General features: G+C 42.3%; 2 protein-coding genes across 4 annotated transcripts in view; one reads left to right on the plus strand and one right to left on the minus strand.

Annotated features, from left to right (window-relative positions):
• LOC134539686 (prohormone-1-like) overlaps positions 1 to 25,654 on the minus strand; it is a 344,120-nt gene that overhangs the window by 52,726 nt on the left and 265,740 nt on the right. The window lies entirely within an intron of this gene.
• LOC134539398 (uncharacterized) lies at positions 28 to 8,743 on the plus strand. Its single transcript, XM_063381398.1, has 3 exons — positions 28 to 3,517; positions 3,855 to 4,052; positions 6,969 to 8,743. Exons 1-3 carry the CDS (start codon positions 3,203 to 3,205, stop codon positions 7,881 to 7,883), a joined length of 1,428 nt encoding a protein of 475 aa, XP_063237468.1. The 5' UTR covers positions 28 to 3,202; the 3' UTR covers positions 7,884 to 8,743.

Raw genomic sequence — 25,654 nt, forward strand, 5'->3', positions numbered from 1 at the left:
CACCTAACATTAAATTTGTGAGAATAAGTGGAATCATTTATTTCTGAGAATTGTTTCCAGCCATAAATACAGCAACCACTAGGTAATAACATCTGCCATATTAAAAATCGTATATTGGCTTCAATGCTTGAGCGATCGTTGTGTTTGTAAAGATAAAGAAGGCATCATATAATTTGGCTCATAGCAACAGTTGAAATTAAAATTTTCTCTGTGACTGAAAGGGTTAAATACGATAGTAAAAGAAACTAATATACTAATTCTGTAAAAAAAAATTAAGACTCGTAGCGTGTATAATGAGTGAAGTGTATATATAATCATAGTCTACGTATTGTCAGTGGCTGCATCCGAATACTGACCTAATGGATCCATTAGCTAAGGGATCCACTAAAAGTGCATCGTAGTGGACGCGGCCATCTTTGAGTTGAATCAAAATTATCACAAGGGATGCTGATGCATCACTTCACGCATCCACTAATTCGAGATTTCTAGGGATGCGACACTCGCATCCACTAACGCGTCCCTACATCCATTAGCTTCGGAATTGGGTTTTATTATGTTTGTGTATAACATTACTTCAGATTTTCAGCATAAGATTTGTTTAAAACATTATTAGTGAAAGTGATAACTTAAACAGAGACAAATGAAGACGTTAATAAATATAATCAAAATACGAATTTAAACTTAAAGGGTAATTCAAAACTCATAAGTATTTTTAAAGTTTACAATTTATAGAATGTATTTTATTTTGATCACTAACATGTGTAACATTCACGTTACGTTATTTTTTAATAGGTAGGTATTTATTATTTACGTTTTGCTGAATATTCGTAGATATCCATACACAAAATGGCTGCGTGAACATTAGTACGACTGACAGTCAACAGGTGGTGCTAGCAGTAAATGTATTCGGATACTATCCATACATTAGAAATGCGTCCTCTACATTGTGGCTGCATTTGCTAAGGGATGTAGGGAAGAGTGTGCTAAGGACGCATCTCTGTGTATTCGGATACAGCCACAGTTTCCGCGTGGACAAATCCGGAATGCGGAAAACATGTCGTTACCGTGCATAATTTTATCATATTGTTATGAACGCTGGAGACGAGACAGCGACGGCGCCAAGTGCGTGACCGGTGGCTGCGGGGGCGCTGACGTCACGCATACCAGGCTGGATGACGAGGGGCCCTCGGTTTCCCTCCTCCCTTTCCACGCACCATGCAACTACCTTGGCCAGAGCTATTGTTCCTAGCGGCCCCCGTCAGTCACGTTCACGCTTATCCCTGCCCTTCCCCCCTCCCCTGCCCTACCTGGCACACCCGCCAGAGCCCTGAAGTACGAGCCCCGGTGCCTGCCAGGGATTTTCCCCACGCTGTTCCACCAGTCTACGAGAGATCTGGAAGCATCGTCACGTGGGATGAGTGACCCCTTCGCCATCGGGTCGGAAACCCCTATGACGTCAAGCAGGGGTCTCTGTGTTTCCACGACCGACCCGGGACCGCTGAATGCGAGACTTCTGGGTGTTTCGACGCCTGACTCTGCGGCTATAAAAGGGTCCCCCCCGCTTGGCTCGAGAAATAAGAGATTGGTTGGTTGGTGAGAGGCGCGCGTGGCGCATATTACCTCAGTTGCAATGTACACAATGTATGGGGTTTCACCAAGAGACAAGAGAGTCAAGCCTAATTTAAAATTAATGCTTTATCTCCTTAATGAATATCCATTATTCCCTTTCAGAAATTAATAAGGATATCATCAAGAACTTAGTTATTAGATCTTGCTATAAAAGGAGATGAACAGCGTCTAAATTCGAATGTAGCTGCATCAACATGTAGCCAATTGTTGCAATACAAAAAAACTTTCAGCGATTTTGAACTTGACCAAATCCCTAGCGAAAATGAGTCGTGTTCATCGGTAAGTGAGTACGAATGTGAGGTTGAAGAGCACTTTATTCAGCCCGAGCTACCATTCCTTGTGAAGGAAGATGATAATCCGGAGCCTGAAGTATCAGTCCCAATCGTGGAGGATATTGGTGATATTCAGTGCAATAAAATGAAATGTGAAGTGCCATTTCTTTTCTAGTAAGGTATAGGTTACTTGGGAAAACTGTCCTATTTTCAATGGCATAAAAAATTTACTTGCGATTGAGATCCTTATATTCCAGAAGATATTTATAACCCATTAGAACTGTTCCTACAACTTTTCCTGTGGATCTCTTAGAAAATATAGCTTTTCAGACCAATCTGTATGCTGCGCAGAAACTGGGAGGTTCTTGCAATTTTCATCACACTAATTTTGAGGAGCTAAAAGCATTTTTTGCCACCAATCTCATAATGGGAATACAGAAATTGTAATGCTACAAGGACTCTAGGTCATCTAACCCTGCAATGAGAGACACATATATTTCTTATATGATGTCGCGTAACAGATTTTCATGGTTACTAAGTCATGTACGTACATTTTAATGATAACGACCATCAATAAAAAAAAGGACAAGAAAACTACGACGAACTGTACAAAGTCCTCAAAGAGTTAATAAAATGAAAAGGCTGTGAAGTGTTTAATTGAACATGGTAAGATTCAAACAGCTTTTTATGTGTTTCAATGTTTATATGAATGTGATTATTGGCAGAAGCCGCAGCGTAAGCATCAAGAAATTTGGTAATACTAGGCCTTTTATTGTTAAAATTGTGTCATGTAAATGGCAAAGTGGGGTGTTCTGTGCCAAGCGTCTCCAAGAGAAATGTGTGTCACTATTCGTGATTATGTCACGCTGGAGCTCTTAGCTGTACTGAATGTAGTCATAGCGAAGTTCGATCTGCAAAATGTGTCGATTGCAAGCAGGAAGGTGGTTTTTAAGACTTGAACACGCAGCATAAATTTAATAATTTGAAAGGAATTGGGATGTGTAGGGTGAAACTTATCAGGCATATATTATAGCTACCTATTATTTAACTTCTAAACTTCTCATTTCAGTTACATTGAATCTTCAAATTATATACAAATGTGATAATAATCTCAATTTTCTCTAACCCTATAACAAGTATGATAATCAAATAAATAGCATGTTCGGGTTCAATCTCAAAGTCACTGGTCTCCAAGATAGTGGCTATCTTAAGTTACTCTTAAGTCTTAATATGCTTCTTCTATTTTTTACAGAAATTCTGATGGTGCAGATAAAAATCCTTATGCAACAGTGCGGAGGTGTATGGAAAGAGCAAGACGTGAGCTATTTCCACCAATTACGGAGGATTTGCGGGAGTTCTGCAATATTTTGGACGGCAGAACCTGGGCAGATCTGTACAGCCCCAACCACGAAAAACAACTTGCCCACAAAGTCGTAGAAACTGACAATGGACAAATCACTGCAATTGTTTTTGCTAATGATACCTTCCTTCAATTCCTTTCGGAAAATCCAACCGAACGTCGTGAGGTATCATTTGACGCTACCTTCAAAGTAGTCCCCCGAAGGCCGAGCGGCTTTTGTCAACTGATGACAGCGGTGGTATACTTTCAAGACATAGTAAGTATACTAGCAATATTCTTTTAGAAATTCAATACTCCATTTTCTTATTTGCAACTCCTTTTTTAATTTGGAAGTGTTTCTTCAGATTTCAAAAACGTGCTCGACTTTCTTTGTTTGCTTGTTTTTATGTTACTACATAATTACAAAAGTTTGTGTACAGAATTTACCTTTATTTCTTAAAAAAAAAAAAATGCAAAATCATAAAAGTGTATTACAAATAATTATGGATACCAGATTTTGTTAAGATTTGATTTTCCTTGTGTGTGGTTTTTTTTTTTTTTTTTTTTTTAGGTAATGATGTGTTTAAAATAATAAATTAACGTTACAATTTCAGGGATTTCCGATTTTCTTCGCCTTGATGACCAAACGGACTCAAGAAGCATACGTTGCTGTCTTAGACATATTCCATCAGAAGACATCTGCTTGGGAAATTGTGGCTGTATCGTCAGATTTTGAAAAAGGACTTGTTAATGCCATTATAACCAGATATCCGAATGCAGAGTTCCATGGGTGTTGGTACCATTGCTGCCAGGTAAGTAAGTTATTCTGTCATGAACTAACTCTTCTTCTTTTTTAGAGGAAATTTAGGGGCTAATGAACATTCAGATTCTGTTACATTACCATCCCAGAGTATAAGTAATACTCTTAATACATACTTTTACTTGATTGTTAGTGAATACCATTTAGCAGATGTCAAGAAAGCATACATACTTATGTTTTCGATTGTTTAAAAAATTCGCTAGGTAGGTACATAGTAGAAATTGGTTCCTTCGGGTGCACGGGCGGCGGCTGGGGATTGAGGATGGGGTCAATGACCGAACGCCCTGACGTCACAGCGGCCATCTTGGATGACCTTGGGCATGACCTTGGTGGCCAATTTGGGTCCGCCATTTTGTTTTCACTGCCAATTTTTTGAGCCATTATTTTGTTTTCTAGAACTTTCCACCATTTTGTTTCGCCACCATTTTGTTTCGCTACCATTTTGTTTTCTAGAACTTTCCATGACATCGAACGACCTACTCCTAGGCGTTGCATGTTTTGTTATGGCTGCCATCTTGGATTTCCTTAAATATTAACCGATTTCAATGAAAAATTTAAAATATATAACAAAATTTAATTCAAATTTCTTTTTAATTTAAAAACCTACCATCTTTAAATTCGACCACCATATTGAAATTTTGTAATTTTTAACTTCGAAACTCAGGTAAAATTTTAAAATTTATAAAAACATTTAATTAATTAAAATTATAATGAAAATTTATATAAAAACATACTTATGTCACAGAGTCCTGGGTTCGAATCCGAAGAGGTAAAAATAAATAAATTAAAATGGCAACTGATCCTTACGCCATACAAGCCACCGGCAGACTAACCTTACAACAGCATATGTCAAATTAAATATTAAGTCAGTCGGTATGACGACATGTCCGCCATCTTGTTTCTGGCTGCTGGGAGCAGACATCTTGTTTCAAGCTGCTGAAGGCCATCATGTTAGTTTTAATTTTAACTGCTAGAGTGAAATATTAATTTATTAACAGTCAACTGTCATGGCATCCACCATCATGGGCGCCATCTTAAAATTATCTTAATATCGAGCTAGAAAGTCGCAAAAAATTCAAATTTTTACCTCGTATGATTCGAACCCAGGACTCTGTGACATAAGTATGTTTTATATAAATTTTTATTATAATTTAAAATAATTAATTTTTTATTAATTTTTAATTTTTCCCGACTTTCCAAGTTAAAAATTAAATTTTTTTAATATGGCAGACAAAATTCAAGATGGTGGAGGTTTTTAAATAAAAACAATTTGAATTAAATTTTGTTATTAAATTTTAAAAAAATTTCATTGAAATTGGTTAATATTTAAGGAAATCCAATATGGCGGCAATAACGAAAAATGCAACGCCTAGGAGTAGGATGTTGAATGTCATGGAAAGTTCTAGAAAACAAAATGGCGGCTCAAAAAATAGCGGCAAAAACAAAATGGCGGACCCAAATTGGCCACCAAGTTCATGCCCAAGATCAAAGGTCATGCCCAAGGTCATCAAAGATGGCCGCTGTGAAGTCAGGGCGATCGGTCATTGACCCCATCCTCAATCCTTAGCCGCCAGCCGTGCGTCAGAAGTAACCAATTCCTACTACTTAGATACCAAAATGAAATTCTGTGAAACAAAATTTCGATTTAACAGTTTCATTCACCTTTTCATATTTTTCTTGAATGTCATAATTTTCTAACACAGCATTTAATGTGTCTACAAAAACAGAAATACACACAGAAATAAACACAGACATACATGCCAATATACTAAATCGCATATATGCACAAAAACACCCACTAACAATCACAAACATACAGAAAACAGTGCACAAAAAAGACACACATAAATGCAGAGTAAAAGAAATATTAAAAAAAAATTACGATCATGTTTTGTAGAATTATTTTTTATATTACTTTAAGTACAATTGTTACTGTTTGGCATCTGTGCTTTATGAAAGAATGTCAATAAATTATGGGCCGCATTACTAATGATATCAACATCTCGAAACATCCAATACTAACCTCCATTCCTGTCTAATTCGGCATTCTAACTTTGTAATCCGAAGGCACAGAAGTGTACAGACTTAATCAATAACCAATAAGATAAGACATCCAAAAAATTAATTTTAAAAATCTCCACACACACATTTCTCTGTCAGGCTAGATGAGTGTAGCGATGGAATTCAATAAAGGAAGGTACTGTTCCGGTCCGGGATTTTTTTCTTTAAAGGAAAACGTTAACCCCATTTACACACATTAATATTGGACAGTTATAGTATCTCTGAGCAGGTTATACTAGTGTTTTTATCACATCGGGAGCTTGTTGGGATTGGACATACTTCTGCATTTCAGTTAAGTGGTGGTGGGGAGAGGTAAGTTATATGTGGTGCAATATGTGTTGGTAGGAGAGGAGTGGTAGGTATGTTTATGTAATAATTACGAGGTTGTGTATAGGTCACAGGGTTCGAGGAAGGGGCATGACCTTTCGAGTGATATGACAAAAAAAGTCTTAGGGAGTGGATAGAGCATGCTAATGCCCTTTTTCAGAAGTATGTATGTCTTATGGGTGTTGGTAGGAAAATGAATGGGAGATATGCTTATGTAGTGGGGAGGGGTATTCTGTTTTATCTCACAGTGTATGGTTCGATGTAGGGGGGTATAGCTTAAGGGGGTTAGAGTGGTATGAAAAGCAGCAAGTCTTAGGAAGAGGGGGATGATGGTGAGAGACTAAGTCTATCTCCACCTCCTCCTCTCCCCTCCCCTCTCCAGGCAAACTCACCCCTCCCCCTACACCTCTCTTCACTCCTCTCCCCTCCCCTCACCCATGATCCAGAATGCCTACGCACCTGTACTTACTGTATTATTTTATGTACTTAAGTTTCATGTTCTACAAATTTTTGCTTTCAGGCTATTTGGAGAATGGTCATGAAAACTGGTCTAGTGGAGGACTGCAAGAACAATGACGACATGAAGAGGGCTATAAAAATGTTGATGGCACTAGCCCACTTGCCTGCAACAAGAGGAGCCCCACATGACGATGCTGTTCCTGCCTACGACATTGCTGACGGATTAGAGGCAATCCTAATTTTCATACATGAAAAAAATTTGGAAGAAAAGTTGGCAAATTTGATCGAATATTTTCAAAACTACTGGATGGCTAGAGTGACGCCCCGATGCTTTTCTGTCTTCAATCTACCAAGAAGAACAAATAATGCGTTGGAATCTTTCCACGCTCTAGTTTTGTCAATAATGGGCCCACATGCAAATGTGTGGAAATTTTTAGTTCACCTGTCTGACTTGAGCAACATGTACTTTTCGGAATTCAAAGCTCTTGTAGAAGGAAAGACTATTAGAAGACAGAAACCACAGAACACCAACACGCAGAATTTGCGAAAAATCATAGGAAAATTAGTATCGCGAGAATTTAGCGTCACTGAATTCCTGCGCAAAGCTGCGCACACAGTTGATGGCGCATATAACACTTTGCAAACTCAGAATGCGAGAGCAGAAGCTACTGAGGCTTATCAAGCATCGGAGGATGAGGACGATCCCGAAGATGTCATACCAAGAGCACTTCGGAATGTGCCAGCAGAAGTAGAAGAGCTTTTGCCTGAAGATCCAGAACCAGACCAAAGAACACACATGACGTGTAAGGTTTGTCTTCTCAACCCATTGACTCACCTGGTATATCCTTGCGGACATTTCGTGTTATGTGAGAACTGTGTAATCGGCCTGAGAGAGAACCAATCTCCATTTGTAACACTAAAGTGTCCGGTATGCCGCTCTGAGTGTGGCGATATTGTGCGTGTTTTTTTTGCTTAATTATCGTATATAGATCTAGATTTCACTAATTAAACTGTAGATGCATGTGATTCCTAAACCAAACAAACAAACTATTGTAACATACTTAATATTGTTTTTCAACCAAGGTACCAGAAGTAGGCCTATGTAAGGTGTTTCTCTTATTATTTTATATTAATTATTGTCTAATATTATATTAAATAATTATCAGACTAAATTTAAATGTTTTCAAAAAAGCAAAACATAATTACTTATTCCAGAGAACTCCTTTCTTAAACCCTTTAAAACTAGGTACATTTAATCGGTGTGCCACGTGCTACTGCTTCTCAGGATTCACGTTGCAGCACCCATTATTTTTTCAAGCTTCCATGCGCATGACATATAAAAAAAATTAAAATGTTAAAAGCTGTCAACACACATTCATCCGCAACGACATATTCTAATATTCAAATACATTGATACATCTCCTTCTCCAATTTATGATTTTATTTATCTAAGTAATAACATTTATTCTTGGTGTTGGAATTTTATAAGTCTACTATTAAAATAAAATATAAGTTGTATTGGCTGTAGAAGCTAACACGGATTATTTATCGCTACCAGCATCAGACCTACTCAAACTGATTTACATAGCTTATGTTTTCTTTACATGCTTTCATTTGCGCTTACAATTTCTTTGAGGGCTTTCATTTGCGCTTACAATTTCTTTGAGGGCTTTCATTTGCGCTTACAATTTCTTTAAGGCCTTTCATTTGCGACTACAATTTCTTTGAGGGCTTTCATTTACGCTTACATTTTCTTAACATGTATTTCATTTGCGACTACAATTTCTTTGAGGACTTTCCTATACACTTATGTTTTCTTTACATGCCTTCCTTTGTGCTTACATTTTCTTTATATTGTAACTCAGTATCTCATGTAAACAATATTAAGTATGCATATATATAATTAATATTAATAACATATTTATTGGAAATTATTTCATTAGGTATACTTATAATTTTCACCATAAAGTAAGCAGGATAAATTAAGGGAAATAAAAAACATAGTATACATGAAAATTTATTTTATTTATAAAAGTTTATTATATTACACATCATGGAAAGATCCAAACATATTGGTTGACCGGCTAAGACTTCTACATGGCTCGCTTTGTGCAGGAAACTATTCGTGCATCAAAGAAATATCCTTCATACTCAAAGAACTGAGGAAAGCTGGCTACATACAATAATGGCTTGTTTTACTTGCATTTGTATAATGTGGAGAAATAAATTAAATATTGATAATAAAAATTTAATGTTTTTATTTCTTGTATTCTGATTTCTAACTAAGACATAGTTCTCGTAACTTGTGCTTCCAAATGTGCTGCCTTTTTGTTGATTATGCTTCCAAAATGTGCTGCCTTTTTGATTGTGCTTCCAAAATGTGCTGCCTTTTTGATGATGGTGCTTCCAAAATGTATTGCCTTTTTGATGTGCTTCCAAATGTGCTTCCTTTTTTAATTGTGCTTCCAAATGTGTTTTCAACTAACTCCAGTAAATGATGTTATCAAGGAGAGTATTCCTTTGAATATAGACTCTGAAATAATTACTGTGTGTGTCAAAAATGTACTAAAGAAAGTTCTTACAGACATGCTGAATTCTTTGTAAATGTAATCGAATGTGTATTTGCTATTGAAAAAAGAATAAAATACAAATATTACGAACTGATTTGTTTCATTTAATACCTGTTGTGCAATAACTACTTTTTCTGTAATTTAAAAAAATGCAATTATTCAGGATATTAAAATATTTTATTTTCTACTTAAAATAATTCAATGTAGAATACTTATATACATGACTTTAAATCCGAGTAAAAATCAATAATGGTATAAATACATTGATATCAAAGTAATTAAGGTATATGAAAATACAGTAACATGAATCTGTTTAATAAACGTCTGTTAAACACTGGAAAAAAAAAATCTTTTTTGTAGCTAGAACAAGTATACGTGGGTGGCCTGTTGCAACTGGTCTTTAGAAACGCGACATGCTGGCGCCTATCATGCTGGGCTTTTTTCCCTCCAGTACAGCCAGTCCTATGAGCCATAGAAGCTTGTTGCGACCAGTCATCATCGATGCGACATGCTGGCGCCCTGTAGTATCTGGAAGCAATCACGAGTCACTCTTAAGTTGTTTGTTGCAACTAGTCTTTATCAGCGCCTACTGGGTTTTTCCCCAGTACACAAGTCAGTCAGCCCTATGAGTCATCATCGATGCGACATGCTGGCGCCTATTGTGTCAGGGTGATTCTTGGTAAACAGATAAGGCATCCAGCCCTGACTACCTCGTGACCTTTGCTCAGGCTCCCTCCGAAATTATCTCAGCCAATCAGATGCTTGGAATTTCTGTATGCCCATATATGGATTAGTGAGTCAACCACTGCTGCTGCTGGGACTATAAAAGCAGGCAAGCAAGGCCAACCCATTTCATTCGCTGTTCATCTGCCGACCTGACTACAAGTTCTTCGCTGCTCGTGCGCTTCTGCCCATCGACTTCGAGAGCTTGTGGATTAGTGTTCCCAGTGACTTCGAGTGCTTTTCATCGTTACTACTTCATCATTCGTCATCTCTAAGGTTTCCTCCTCGTCTCTTTCAACGTCGAGCTGCCACCGCATGTTCCGTTGGGAGATTCCTGTTGAGATGTCCTGCATCATCAACATCATCGACATCATCATCATGGACGGCAAGACATCCGGAGTTGCTGCTTCTTCTGCTTCTTCTTCTTCTGGGGTAAGTCCAATGCTTCCTCAAGGGTTACAGTGTGGATTCTGTAATAAGGTTTTCGCTACTCGTTTCAATGGATTACGCCACGAGCGCCAGTGCCTCCACAACCCACACAGAGACGACCAGCAGATTTGTGAGAAGTGTGGGGTAGCCATCACTCGCAAAGACAATATGACTAAACACTTGAGGTCATGCATTGGCGAAATTTGCAATGCAGCGAGTCTAAGTTGCAAGTACTGCAACAAACTATTTTCTCACATTGGAGATGCACGAAGACATGAGAAGGCGTGCAATTTCAATCCAGATCGCCAGCTTCTAAAGTGTGACAAGTGCGAGAAAGACTTCACCAGACCAGACAACCTAGCCAGACATGCTACCAAGTGTAATGGCTCAACACCAGCCAAGAGAAGACGAGAAGCTTCGCCCCAGCCTGGACCATCGACTGTTCCTCAACCCAAAACATCTCGACCAAAGATAATAGCAGGAGCAGGAGTAGCCTCCCAGTTTGTGTTTGTGGAGGCCGAGACTGCATTTCGAGGCAACTTGAAGACCCTGGTAGCTGAAAATACATCCGAATGTGGCAGAGATATATGTACTTATCTGGAAGACATGAAAGCAAACATAATTGGCCAGCTCAAACAAGAAATAGAAGAAAATGGAGCCGTAAAGTTCAATTTATGGTTGGATTGTCTTTATGGAAAGCCAGAGCCTCATGAAGACCAAGAAGACCCGCGGTCATTCAAGACTAAGAACATCCCGCTCTACACAACCGATGGCATCAAAGAAGCAGTCACAGCCAGCATAGAGAAGATATGCCAGGAAGAAGAAGAGTACCAGGGCAAAGGAAGTGGCTGGACCCTCATTGCTGTACATCGTCTGTAGCTAAGGATCAATAAGCTAGATCCACTCCGTGCTTCCAGCTTCATCGACTTACCAGCTTCCATCAAGGCTAGGGAAGCCATCATCAACCCAAAGAATGAAGAATAACAATGCTTCAAGTGGGCTATGCTGGCTAGATTCGTCGAAGGGGAGCATCCAGAACGTGTGAACCAGAGATATAAAGACTTGGAAAACAAATTTAATTTTAGTGGTCTTAAATTCCCCATGCCTCTTCACCAAATAAACATATTCGAGAGAAACAATCCTGAAGTGACAGTCAATGTGTATGGACTCAATGAGGACACAAAAATCATACCGCTACGTGTAGCAAAAGAAGAGAAGAGTCAGCACTTTGATCTCTTGTATATATCCGAAGAAGATAATGCACATTATGCATATATCAAGAATTTTTCAAGACTGGTGAGACCCCAGGTGACTGCACATCATCACAATCTACATATTTGTAAGTGGTGTTTCCAGCATTACGATGACCAGTTGCATCTCGGGGTCGTCTCAGCTGGCTCCTCGACTGTGACTCTGAACTCTGCATCGGCGAGGGAGGCACCATGTCCCCATCCACCTCGGGTGGGGGAGAGTGGCTCAGCTGCCTCCTCCTCGTCCGGCTCGGTCACCAGAGGTTGTTCGCCCGCCGCATCGGCGCCCGCCTCGGGCATCCCGGTGACGTCATCGATCTGTGTCCGCATCGTGCGTCTCCGACGGCGTCGCCTCGGACTTGTGGCCGAGCTTCCTGCTGTTTCCAGGGTCGCTGTTTCGGGGCTGGGGGTGGCATGGAACAGGCCCCGCATGCCTCGGGGTGTGATCGAGTCGTCTAAAGTAGGCGTTTCGTCCACTTCTACTAGGGTGACATCTTCAGAGACCAAATTTTCTTCTGGGACTGATGTTCTCCATATGGTGTCTCGGTGCACTTTTCGCGCCCGCCGTCCATCAAGGCGGACTAGGTAGGTGCTCCTACTTAGCCGTTTAAGGATCGGGTGTGGTCCCGACCATCTGGGGCTCAACCCAGCACTGTAGTTCTTCGGCGCGCTGGACAGAGGCTGCGTGCTCACGTATACCAGTTCTCCAGGTTGGAGTTCCGGTGGCATTCGGGTCATCTGCGGTGTTATCTGGCGAGTATAGGCCCTCTGGTGTTCGAGCGCTGTTGTCATTTCTGCCTCTCGCCGTTGACGGCGCTCCTCTGGATCTTCTTCTTCATCGGCTACCCCGTGGGCTGTCCATTCTCCTGGCAAGGGCAAATTGTGGCCTTGGACCATTTCCGCCGGGGTCATTCCTGTGGCTGCATTGGTTCTGCGACGGATACAAAACAGAGCCTCTGCAAGATGGTTGTTCCACTTAGTATGGTCGCTACCCAGCCTTATGCGCATCTGGACTTTCATCTCTTGGTTTCGCCTTTCCGTCGGGTTGGCTCGGGGGTGGTAGGCAGGTGTGGTCCGGTGTTCGACGTGTCACGAGTTGCACATCTCCCGCCACTGCCTCCCGACGAATTGGCTGGCATTGTCCGTCAGCAGGTCTCTCGGGTAGCCCCAACGTGGGAAGAATTCCGTTTGCAATATTGTCCCAATGGTGTTGGCCCGTACATTGCTGGTGGGGTAAGCTTCTACCCAACGGGTAAAGAGATCGGTCACTACCACCAGGAATCTCTTGCCCCGGGCTGTGCGGGGATATGGCCCCATGACATCCAGCGCGATGGACTGGAAAGGGGTAGTGGGAATGCGAGGCTGTTGTTGCTCCGTCCCGTCGCTCCGCCGCGCTTTCCGCTCTTGACACGTCTCACAAGTCCTCACGTACTCCCGCACGTCCCGGGCCATGCCGGGCCAGTGGTAGTGCTGACCGACCGCCCGCCGTGTTTGGTCTGCCCCAGGGTGTCCGGCAAGGTCGTGATCATGCATAAAGCGCAACACAGCGTCACGTGCCTCCGGTGGGACATAGGTGCGCCACTCCTTATCGGGTCCCATTCCTCGTATGTAGAGCACACCGTCCCTCGTAGTCCAGGTCTCACATGGTTCCGCTATTTGCTTCGCGCGTCTGCGCTCAGCGTCCTGAGAGGTGCGTTGGGCATCGTGCACCCGACGTTTCAGCTCGACCATGTCCGCAGGAGGCGGGTCGTCGTCTACACCTAGAGCAAGCAGGCGGCAGGTTGGATCCCTTGGGTGGTGGTGATCCGTCTCACGGCCAGGTGGCAGTATCTCGTCCCAAGATACCTCGTCCTTCAGGCACGATCCCTCATCAGGGTCCCGTGACAGGGCATCCGGCAGCTCGTTTTCTACTCCTGGAACGTGCTCCATAACGAAGTCGAACGACTGTAGAAACAGCGCCCACCTCACGAGTTTGCTCTTCCGCCCCTGGAGGGTCCGCAACCATGTGAGGCATTGGTTGTCCGTGCGCAATACAAATTGCCTACCCTCGAGGTGGGGACGGTATTTCTTCAGTGCCCATACCACAGCCAGGCACTCCTGTTCATTGCTGTGGTAATTCCGTTCCGCGCGGCCGAACTTGGCACTGGCGTAGTCGATTATGCACCTGTCCCCATTTTCGTCTCGTTGATATAGCACCGCGCCCACCCCCTCGGCGCTCGCATCCGTCTGCACGTACAGCGTCCTCTCGGGGTTTATCCGTGACAGAGTGTGGCATCGGAGAAAAGCCGCCTTCAAGCTGTCCAGCGCCTGCTGTGCAGCCGGTGTCCAGTGGTAGCGCTGTCGTGGTGACAACAGATCTGTCAGGGGGGCAGTGAGCGTGGAGAACTGCGGGATATAGTTCCGCAGCCAGTTGGCGAGGCCCAAGAGCTTCTGCAACTGCTTGCGGGTTCTAGGGGGTTCAGCTTCTGCAATTTTCGCCAGGTGCATCGGGTGCGGACGATTACCCTCAGCATCCACCACATGCCCCAAAAACTCCACCTCTCTCCGTCCAATGTGACACTTCTGTGTGGCACAGGTCAAGTGGTGCATCTGGAGCCGCTCCAGGACCAGGGACAGGTGCTGCACATGGTCCTCCCAGGTCTTGGAGTACACAATCACGTCGTCGAGGTAGGCTGTCAAAAACTGGCCAATGTACCCTTCCAGTACGCGGGCCATCATAGCTTGAAATGTGGCCGGCGCGCACTTGAGCCCGAAGGGCATGGCACAGAACTGAAATCGTCTACCATCGGGCACCGTGAACGCAGTCTTTTCTCTGTCACCTGGGTGTATTGGCACCTGCCAATACCCCGAACGTAAGTCAAGGGTCGTGAACACTCGTGCATTGCCCAGGCCTGCCAAGGCCTCGTCCACACTGATCTGTGGTGGTGGAGAACTAATGGTGACACTATTCAGGGGACGGAAGTCCACACAGAAGCGCATGGTCCCATCCCTCTTGGCAGCTAGGACGATGCGTGAGTTGTATGCGCTGTTGGAGGGTTCAATGACACCATCTCGCAACATTTCGTGCACTTGCTCACGTATCACCCGTTGCTCGCGGAAACCATATCCCCTGGGGGCCTCATACACTGGTTGGTCGTGCATAGTGGGGATTCGGTGTTCTGTCACCATTGTGCGCCTGAGTGGGTCGGCAGTGGCGAAGATGCTCTGCCTTTCCCTTATGAGCTGCCTGAATGCATCCTGATACTCTGGGGGTACATCATTGTCCACATCTTCTAACTTCGTGGGCTCTCTCGGGGGAGGTGGTGCTCTACCTAGTGCATACACTGCCAGGCGCTCATGTTTGCCAACATTCACTAGCCCAGAGGCCGGCGCTATCACTGTGTCATGCTCTACCAACCAAGGCTGTCCCAGCACTAGGTCCTCCCTGAGTCCCTCTACTACAACTGCTGCTGTCTGGGTAACCAGCTCCCTCACACTCACCGTTATGATGGCGTCCCCGATGGCTGTCCCGACTCCGGTGCTCGTGGCCAGACGCAGTGCACAGCGTCTCGGTGTGACGTCCGCTGGCGGCACCAAGTGTTGGGCCACGAACACGTGGCTCGGACCTGTATCTACGAGAGCGGCCGTCGGTCTCCCGTTCAGAGTGACGGGTACCCGCATCAGCCGGTCGTCTGGGGTGGTGAGCTGTCCCAGTGTTATGCGTGTCTCAGCCGTGGCTTCGGGAAGGAGGTTAGGTGGCGTGGGGGGCAGAACTGTTGGTCCTACACCCCCTGCTGCCCGTTTCCCGCCAGTTGTTGTTGTTGTTGTTTTTGTTGTTGTCTTGGGCAGTCCTGGTGCCAATGGAACGTGTCCTGCGGGCATCCAAGGCGACACTGGGGTGGTCGGCCTCCGTCCCGCCGATTCCCCGCGTTCCGCCACTCTGGTGCGTTGGTCTGTCGTCTGCCACTCGGTGGGCCTTCGATTGCCCGTGCTACCATCTGCCGTGGACGTTCGAGCTGCATGTCTCCCTCTGGGAGAGCGGGCGCTCTGTACTCGTGTCTGGGCTCTCGTCCGGGAGTGGTCATAGTTGTCCGTCGCCCCAGAAGGCGCTGCAGGTTGCCCTCCGTGGCTACGGCCTGTCGCACATATTCTTCAACAGACCCGTTGCAATACGGCCTGAGGAAGGGTTGTAATTCTTCCCGCACTAACGCGGTCACGTCCGGCAACGCTTGCTCCGGCGCTTCCCCTGGGGCTATGCGACGATATAGCTGCAACTTGCCCGCCAGGAATCTCTCCACCGATTCCGTGTCCCTCTGCGCCTCGCCGTAGAAACGGGCCTTGCAGCTCAAGACTGCCTGGCGGTCATCAAATCGCTGCATGAGACGCGTGGCGAATTCCCGCCACTGCATATCGTATCGCCCCCATAGAGTCCACCACTCACGAGCTCGACCACGCAACTGTTCGCTTGTGCGCTGGGTCCACTCCTCTACCGGCACACTGCACTGTAACATACGCCTCTCACACCACCGCACAAACTCCCGTGGGTCTTCGTGCACGAGCCCGCTAAACTCTGGCAGCACTATACGCCCAGCCCCTGTGGCAACCCGCACAGCGTACGCGACTGGCGGCGCTGCCGAGTTCGTAGGTGTGTCCCAGTCAATTAGGTTCGGCGACGGTGGATTCTGGTTCGGTAACATCGACCCGACGCGGTTGCCCGAGCAGCCTCTACACTCGTCACATCCTCCTTTTTCCCGGTACACGGCACTCGCTGTGTTCGGGGCTACCCTATGCATCTGCTCTGATGATGTATCCCTGTCCCATAACAACACACCCTCAGCAGTTTCTGTCTTCACCTCACTGCGCCTCAGTGGCGTGCACGTACACGTGTTCCGACACTGCCACTCTCCTGTCACAAGGTCCATGCCTTTCGGTAGCTGACACGTCGCGCACGTAACTGTCAACCCGCGCGGCAGCATTGTTTACAAACACGGGGCCCACGTGGCCGCTCCGTCTGCGCAGCCTGCCCGCGCAGGCTATCACCGCGCCCGCCCGAACACCGCCGGCGCGCCCCGAAGATCACCGATGGCAGAATGGCGAAAGGGTGAAAAAGGAGGGGGTACCACGGTGCGTTATCCCGTTGGAGGGGGGTGGTGGTGAATCGACGGGAAATATAATCCGGTTGCGGGACGGGAGACGGCGATGCGTTATCAGCTGAACCGTGAAACTGATAGGTGTTGGAAACGTGGGAAAGGAATGGTTGCGTCCTCGCGTTGATGAGATCAGAAGTACTGTCTAGGTGAATAAGTGAATCCATCCATTGTCCCAGGTGGATTTTCACGCTGTCTGATCACTCACTGTACACTCTTTTCCCGCACTGCACGCGCTCTCCTGTGGACTTGCAGTTCGCCCCACGTTGGGCGCCAAATGTCGCGTACCCGCCTCCGTAGAATGCGTGGAGACGTGGCGGACGTCGCTGGGCCGTTTTCTAGTGTTGCCCGGCGCCAGCTCTCTCGCGTAGAGCAGCCTTCTGCGGGGAGGCAGGGGTGGACCGTCCGACCCGTGTAGCTGCCGAGGGACGTCGCGCGCTGGAGAAATGTGCGGTGCAGGCTAGTTGTGTTAGTCCACGTGTTTTGGCCCGCGGACACGCCAGATACAAAACAACACTCACGCACCCGGTAAAGACAACGATAAAAGAGATTATACACACTATAGAACAGAATCCAAAAGCGATAATAGCGGCGAGTTTATGGAGCGTCTCGCGACCGCGCCTAGCCTCGAAGGTGGCTCGCACGGGACTGGAGACCAGGACGCCGGCGCACTGCTCTCGCGCGCACGGAGCGGAAGTGACGTCATTCCCAAAGCCGCGGCGCGCTGCGGACAGGGCTGTGATCCGGGCTTTAACCCAGAGGCACGGAGGTACGACGTCAAGGTATAAAAATAATTATAATTATAAAAAACCTAGAATTGTTGGAATTCATTATTTAAAAACCCATAAACCCAAACACCATTGGAAAAAACCAGATCTGGGTGGAAAAACCCATGAGGGGCAGCCCTGCTTGTAACAATATCACTTTGCGCCTCTCATTCAAGGCTTCAACGCCTTCCCCTGCGCTTCCTCCCCTACATTCTTTCCCTTCTTTATCCCTTATTCGTCGTTCCTGCTCCCTCCCCTTTCACAAGCTCCGCCCAAGTGACCGTCATCTGCGATCGGGTACTGCGCTCATTGGCCGTGGTGTTGTTCCAGGTGAATTCTGAACTGATACTAAAGTCTCTGATACTTTTCAAGTGTCCTCGTTTGCCGTTCCTGATACAGGAGCGTATCAGTGACAAAGTATCAGGTTGATACTTTTCGACCCACCTCTAGTTCATATATGTGTGAGAATATAGTGTCTGCGCATTGTGTTCTGACATGTATATTTTGTTGTTGTTTTCTAATTTAGGAAGTTTTAATTTTCGGCTTTGTAATGCAGCCTGCGCATATTTAAATTTACGACATCGTTCTATGGTCATAAGTCTAAATATGCGTTGACGATTCCAAGCCCGTGAAAATTCAGAGGACGGCGCCTACCTAGAACAAAAGTGCAAGATTTTTAGTTCCAGGAACTTTCGCCGGTGTCCTGGAGCGAGTACACGCTCGATTTGCCTGACATGCAGGAGGAACCAACAGATGAGGAGGAGGGCGCTGCCGTCGATGAGGGACTGTCTCTTCAAAATGTCATTGAAGAGGTGCGCGCCTTTTGGGAAGAAGTTGCTGCGGAAAGAATAGCCATGCAAGATGCGTGGAACATGGACATAACTGCTGTTCTGCACGAACTCAGGAGGCTTCGGGAAGAAGTGGAAGATATCCAAGATGTGATTCGTCGTGAAAAGAATACGATTCGAAAATAATTTTGTACATATATATTAATAAATATGGTGATTGTTCAAAAAATGGTGTACGTTATTTCGTGGTTTTAGTTCCTTGGTACCAATATATATAAATAAAAAACATAAGTAGCATGGTTGTAAAAAAAATAACTAAAAGGATGGTCTAGTGGTTATCACTAAAATATTTTAAAGTTTGTTATTAAGGTATGCATAAGTATTACATTGAACAATATGTACAACACTAGAAGGAAACTAATATAAATGCTTGTATATAGTGCATTAAATTACATATAAAAAAATTCAGTAATAAAAGTATATTTCAAGATGGCTGCCAGTAGCATAAAAAAATATTAGTGATGTTGACTGAATCCTCATTAGTTGTGATGTAATGGTAGAAAGTTCTAGAATTAAAAATGGCGGGCATGTTCTAGAATACAAAATGGCTAAAATCTAAATCTTGGTAGTTATGTTGTAATGGTAGAAAATTATAGAAAACAAAAATGGAGGCCGGAAATTACACAGTAGAAAGTTCTAGAATTAAAAATGCAGGCATGTTCTAGAATACAAAATGGCTAAAATCCTAAATCCGAGGCCTCATTGGTAGTGACGTAATAGAAAGTTCTAGGATGGCAGAACATTCTAGACAAAATGATGGTCGTAAAATTACGTAATCCAAGATGTCGGAAATTCTTGGAAATGACATAATCCAAGATGGCGGCCGGGTCATCCAAGATGGTGATTGCATAATGGTAAAATCCTAAATCCGAAGCCTCATTGGTAGTGACGTAATAGAACGTTCTAGGATGGCAGAACATTCTAGACAAAATTATGGTCGGAAATGATGCAATCCAAGATGGCGGCTGGAAGTGACGTAATCAATTATGGCGGTCTGAAATGACGTAATCAAAGATGGTGGAAATTCTTGGAAATGACAATCAATTATGGCGGCCAGAAATGACATAATCAATTATGGCGACCGGAAATGACGTAATCCAAGATGGCGGCCGGAAATTATGTAATCCAAGATAGCGACCGGAAGTGACGTAATCAAAGATGGCGGCCGGAATTGACGTCAGGGGTCAAAGGTCACTGCTCCTTGCTCCTTTGCCTCCAGCCTCTGTCCCCGGAGGAACTATATCTAACTACTAACATTGAATTCGTAAATTTTTTGTTATAATCTTAACATTTTTTATCAAAAACATTTGTCGGAAAACAATTTTTGATTGTAAGTACTAATGCTGCTAGGGTTGAAAAAATGAAGGATAGAATTTAAAAAAAATTCATAACTTCCTTAGTGGTACATTTTCAATCCCTTCGAACTGTTTGTCTATCTTATAATGTTAACTTAAAACTTTTCTCTGAAACAATTTTTGATAATACACACCATTAGGCCTACTTCAAGGGATGGAAATAACAAGGGCTGAAAAACAAAACGCCATTACTTTTTTAAAAATACTTTTAATATCAAATTCAATATAACTTATTATAAAAATTCCTAAACTTTATTTAAAACATTTGGTTTAAATAATATTTGATGAAACTAACTATTACCATAAAAATAGGGTTTGAAATTTAACAAGAAAGTAAATTTTTTTAGTATCAATTTCGTTGAAATTTATTAATAACTATCTTAAGATTATCTTAAACCTTTGTCAAAAAAAAAATTATATGACTAGTGCAAGAGATGAAAAACAGTGTTTGAAAATCAAAAATAATTTAATGACTAGCCTACCTTAGTAGGCATATTATGAAATTCTTTAAGACATTAAGTTAAAAACATTCAAAATATTTTCGCTTCATGGAATATGAGAATATGTTACACCAATCTTTTTTGAAGACTGGCGAACAGATAGGTATTTATGTCAACTACATTAAGTTCTTAAATTGCTCTAGGAGTTTACAGAAGTTTCAAAAATATTTCCAGAAGAAATAGTTACTTGAAACTACCTACGCCTGTAGAATGTTTGTTACAAAAAGATTTTTTTAAAAATAATTATTAATTTATATTAACATTAGAATATGAAGCTGTTATAATGACGATATACATAATTATAACAATAATAATAATTTGAAACTGTTATTATGACTATATACATACATAGTAATATTAATAACAATAACAGTCCTTGTCAAGTCTCTAACAAAATTTTACATTCAGCTTTTGTTAGGCGTAATTATAACTTTACAGAACTTATTATCAACAAATCGTGTAACCATGCACACAACGAAGTTATTTATAAAAAATAAATGTAAACTGTATAAACTAACGTGAATAGATGGGCTAAGCCGCTTTAATATGTTCAAAAGTATATAAATAGTATTAATAAAAGCATGAACAACAGACATAATATGGAGCATGAAAGTCGTACTTAGCTATGCGACACCCGGGCGGGAGAGAAAAATCTGCCGGCGAGGGAGCCCTCCTTTCCCGGTAAACAAGTCGGCCTACGCTGGGTGAAAAATTGTCGCGCGAATAACTAACGCCTAGCGTTTTTCACACAATGAAAGATGTGTTTAAAAGTTACTTCTACATTTTATTAAATACACGCAAACTGATTTAAATAAACGCATGGGCAAAGTAAGTTAGGTTACAAGTTTCAACGAGATATTATGTAAGGCGCAAAAATAAACAGAGTTAATTTAACAAGTAAAAACGAGATGATATAATTTACCGCAAGGTAATTTAGAAACAAATAACAGTGAATATTAAATGATATCTACACATGCGTAGGTTTATTTACCACGCATATTATAATGTTTAAAACATAAGCTATAAAAATTATATCGCATTTCAATATATTAAAAAACCATTACGTACCGTAACATTTAATTAAACTATTAACTTACGTGACTCTATACAAATGCGTTTCAACAGTTAATTAAAAATTATAATAAATTATCAATAATTTCATTTAAAACATAAACTTTGACTTGCGTGGTTGTTCTGTCAGGACTGTGAACACAGGCGTGTTGAAGGAACAGCTAAATGACTGGCTAACTGGCGTGAGGAAAGCCTTCCCCCACCCGCATGACCCGCCCCCTCAACTACCATTGGCCAGGTAGGTAGCGTACAGTCTAGTGTCGCTACGGTCTTCTGGGGGCGACCCACCACAAATACCTATTAAATATTGCTTAATTGTTTAGTTAACTTGAGAAAATCCCCTAACAAAGCGAGTTAAATGTTTACGGGTTATGTTCACCTTAAAGATTATAAAACTTGCATTTTTTTTCTAGAGCATTATTAGAGATTGTGTTGTCTTTTTCGGCGAAACTTCCGCGAAACGTAAAGGGAAACCATGGAAAAATCATTTGCCAAAGAAAACACAGACAGCGTTGAGTTTTTTCCTTCACAGTGGCGTCAATGTAAAAATCTTTCTTTGAGCCATTTAACGCATAATTATTTTAACTTGACAACGTCTAATAAATCTATGAACGCCGGCTGCACGCACGAAAAAGGATGACTCATTGTCCCGTTACGCTCATTGTCCCGTTACACTCATTGTACGCTTGCGCCTATCTATCTCTCTTCCACTCGATTGGAAAAACCATCGATTTGACTTTTCGAGGCACATTAAACTTGAAACACTCCCATTCGTTTCCTACTTTTCCTATCATCGTCCTATCCTTAACAGAATAACACAGATTGGAAGAAATTAAATAGCAAACATGTATAAAAGTTATAGTTAAAATAATCTCTTCGTTAAAGTAATAAACATATTTGAATTAATGAGTGCAAATAAAAGTAAATTTATCAATTAAATTGTAAATTTCATTTCACTCCTTCTTTGTATCCATACAAAATAGTGATAATTCAATAAAAATGATTCAATTTGATTCATAAATGTATGCAATCATTTCATCAATATTTTGTTATGACGTTGTCACGTTAAACTATCGTCCGTAAACCGACTTTACAGACAACCATTTTTTTTTAATAATACCGCTGGAAAAGTCTTTATTCATTGAATTTGAAAAAAAAAAAAAAAAGTTTTCAAGACTTCATCTCAAGCTGTAAAGTTTCCTCGCAGAGTTATAAACTGCCAGGTGACAGCAGGTGACGTGGTTAAAGTCACTTTGTAACCTCACCATCGACATACATTGTTCCGCCAAAAGTAATTCGTAAATGGTGCTTGTTCACGTCCGATGATGTTTAGTAAGTATGAGTTACCACCTTGGACGTTAAACACAATCGCTTACATTTAAAAAAAAAGTCATTTGAAACTTTTTTCCACAATGCAAACAATACACATGTTTAGGCCGTCCAACCAACATGGAACAAACCATTATTTGAAAGAAATAAAACGGCGTCACCGGTTCCAAGTTACGATACAGACGTGGCCACCTTTTTTTTTCAGTTCTAAAGATAAATGGCTTCAATTTGCCAGAAGTTCGTAAGAAGTGTGTCCTGAAAACCAATTGAAATGTTAAAGCTTTTATTTAATCCAGTTTTGTTTTCTGCCTCCAGTTATACAACAATGAAGCTTCAGAGTGGAAAATGCCTTTATTTTTTTTTTTAGAACGGTCTACTTGTCCTACGTTGCGTCCGGCTCGAAAAAAAAGAGGGGGACGGAGGGGGAGGGGAGGGGGAAGAATAAGCCTTGTTTACACGAGCGAGTCCAATCGCTCAACTCGCAGCGGCATCAAGAATTCTATTACTGCCGTCGGTCCGCGCAGGAGGGCTTAGCACCATTCACTCGGGCGAGCGAACTGGCGTGCTTCTGAGAACACGGGGGCCCCTTCAGGGGTGAAGGGAAGGCGCAGTTACACTAGAACTCGCAGCTGGAGAACGCCGTCGGTCGGGACAATCACTTTGTTTAAGCGAGATTGTGGTGTTTCTTTTTTTTTTATCTCCTCTTCACCAGCCGCGTCTGAAGGCGTGAACTAAGGCCTTTCGCGGACGCATCCGAAGGAAGGAAGTGGGTCGAATGAAGCGTCGAATCGTACTAATTTCCTTAAGTGGAGGAACGTTGCGCCGACTGGATGCTTGCGTAAGCTCGCTATTGCGGACAAACTACTCCCTGCTCTGGGAAAGTGGATTGAATGGCGCAAATCCAAGCTGTTTGACGCCTTACATATTATTTTTTTCCCCTCCCGTTTTGCCTTTTAAGGACTCTGTGCAAAAACCACGTGACGAAAAAATCTTTTACCAACAAAAAAATAATTTCATACAAAACCACGCAACAATATTTTTATATTTACTAAAAAATTAATGTTTGAAAATAAGTCTACAAGTAAAGCAATACATGCATAATGAAGGTTTCCTAGTGGTAAAATACCTTTAACAATTTCTTAATGGAAACGATGCCATCGTAACTAAAAAAAAAACGTTCTTAGGCCATTTCATTTGTTTGATTTGCCTAATATTATCTTCGTCAAAGCATAGTGTATAATTTTATTGTATGCCGGAATTTTATAGTGACTGAAAGCTTTAAACTGTTTCCTGATTGTAGTCACTGGCGTTCGAAAGTGATTTTTTTTTTTTGGAAATCACTGAATGTGTGATCTTTGTCGTTTACTATAAATATCGCATAAAATCTTTCGAGATCAATGTGACGTCTTTCATCACCTTCAGACCTCTGTGCAAATCGTGTAACAAAAAAAGTAAGGTACTATCAAACAAACCTATGATAAAAAATGATACAGATATTTTCTTGAGTTATGAAAAAAGAACCATTTCTTGAGAATGTTTACAAGCCAAGCAAAGCAAAGTACATACTAAATCATGATCTGGTAATATCCAGACACACTTTATTCTCTTTTTTTTAATTTTTAGGTATATTTAGAAGAAAACCAACTGTTACAGTCGTTATCGCTACTCAGCTTCTGAAATATTTCTAACTAGTTTTTCTCTTTTGTGGCTTTTTACCCCAAAACTAACATTATATCACTTTATTATGAACACGTAACTTTGGAAAATTACTTCCAAACTTATACATAGAAAATTGAGATGGCAACTGTTCGTCTAGTTCGTTAATAAGCCATTTAAGATCAAGAGGGTAGAATCAAGAAACGTTTTTCTTGAAACTCAAAATCACTATAACTTCCTTTATACATGGGGGGGGGGGGAAATTAGTAACAATACTGAATAAATTATGTAACAACACCAGACAGCGCTTTCAACACAAGCGAGCGTGCAACAAATGTATTAATGACATAGTGTGCAATATTTATTTTATTAGGTTAATATTAAGTAGTAACATAATGTATTTTATCTTCTGGCAAAAAAATATTTCTCACTTTTGTTATGATATTTTAAATTTTGAAATGCCGAAGCTTGATTTTTTCCGCACTAAGGGACTCCACGCACTATTTTTTTAATTGCTGTATTTTATGGACGTGACTCTGACCAAACGATGTAAATTCACTGTTCAAAATAATTAAGGTTGATCCGACACACATAATTAGGGGGTCCGTCAAAAAATGATTATAGTATCAGACAAGATGAGTTTTCAGCACCAGTATGAGCTACTGAGCACATCTGCACATTGCAGCTGAACCAGCACCTCCCACAAACCGTGTAGAGCTAAGTAATGCCCCCATGGCAGCCCCCAAAACAGCTCATCGATCATCTCACTGAGTCCATGCCATGCAGGTGTGCAGCAGTAGTGGCCGTTCGGGAAGACCATACACCATACTGGAAACAATTTTTTGTGATGTTCGTATCTGTTTTGTGCGCTATCCTACACACAGAATGTCCCCGTCTCAGAAGAATAACGAGCATTTCATTCTGTATCTGTCATCACTCGGTACTGTGACCATTCTCTGTAAAGGATCTGGTACTAATCGTCTATTTTTTTCTGATACCGTCATATATTTTGTCTTGTCCCCTGATTATTTATACCAGTGTATTACTTAATACGTATCATTCATCATAAGACATGGTAGTAAACTATTTAATACGTCTTTAAAATTGCTTCCATAGTGGGAGG

The sequence above is a fragment of the Bacillus rossius genome, chromosome 15, assembly GCF_032445375.1.
Source record: "Bacillus rossius redtenbacheri isolate Brsri chromosome 15, Brsri_v3, whole genome shotgun sequence".
Taxonomy (NCBI): domain Eukaryota; kingdom Metazoa; phylum Arthropoda; class Insecta; order Phasmatodea; family Bacillidae; genus Bacillus; species Bacillus rossius.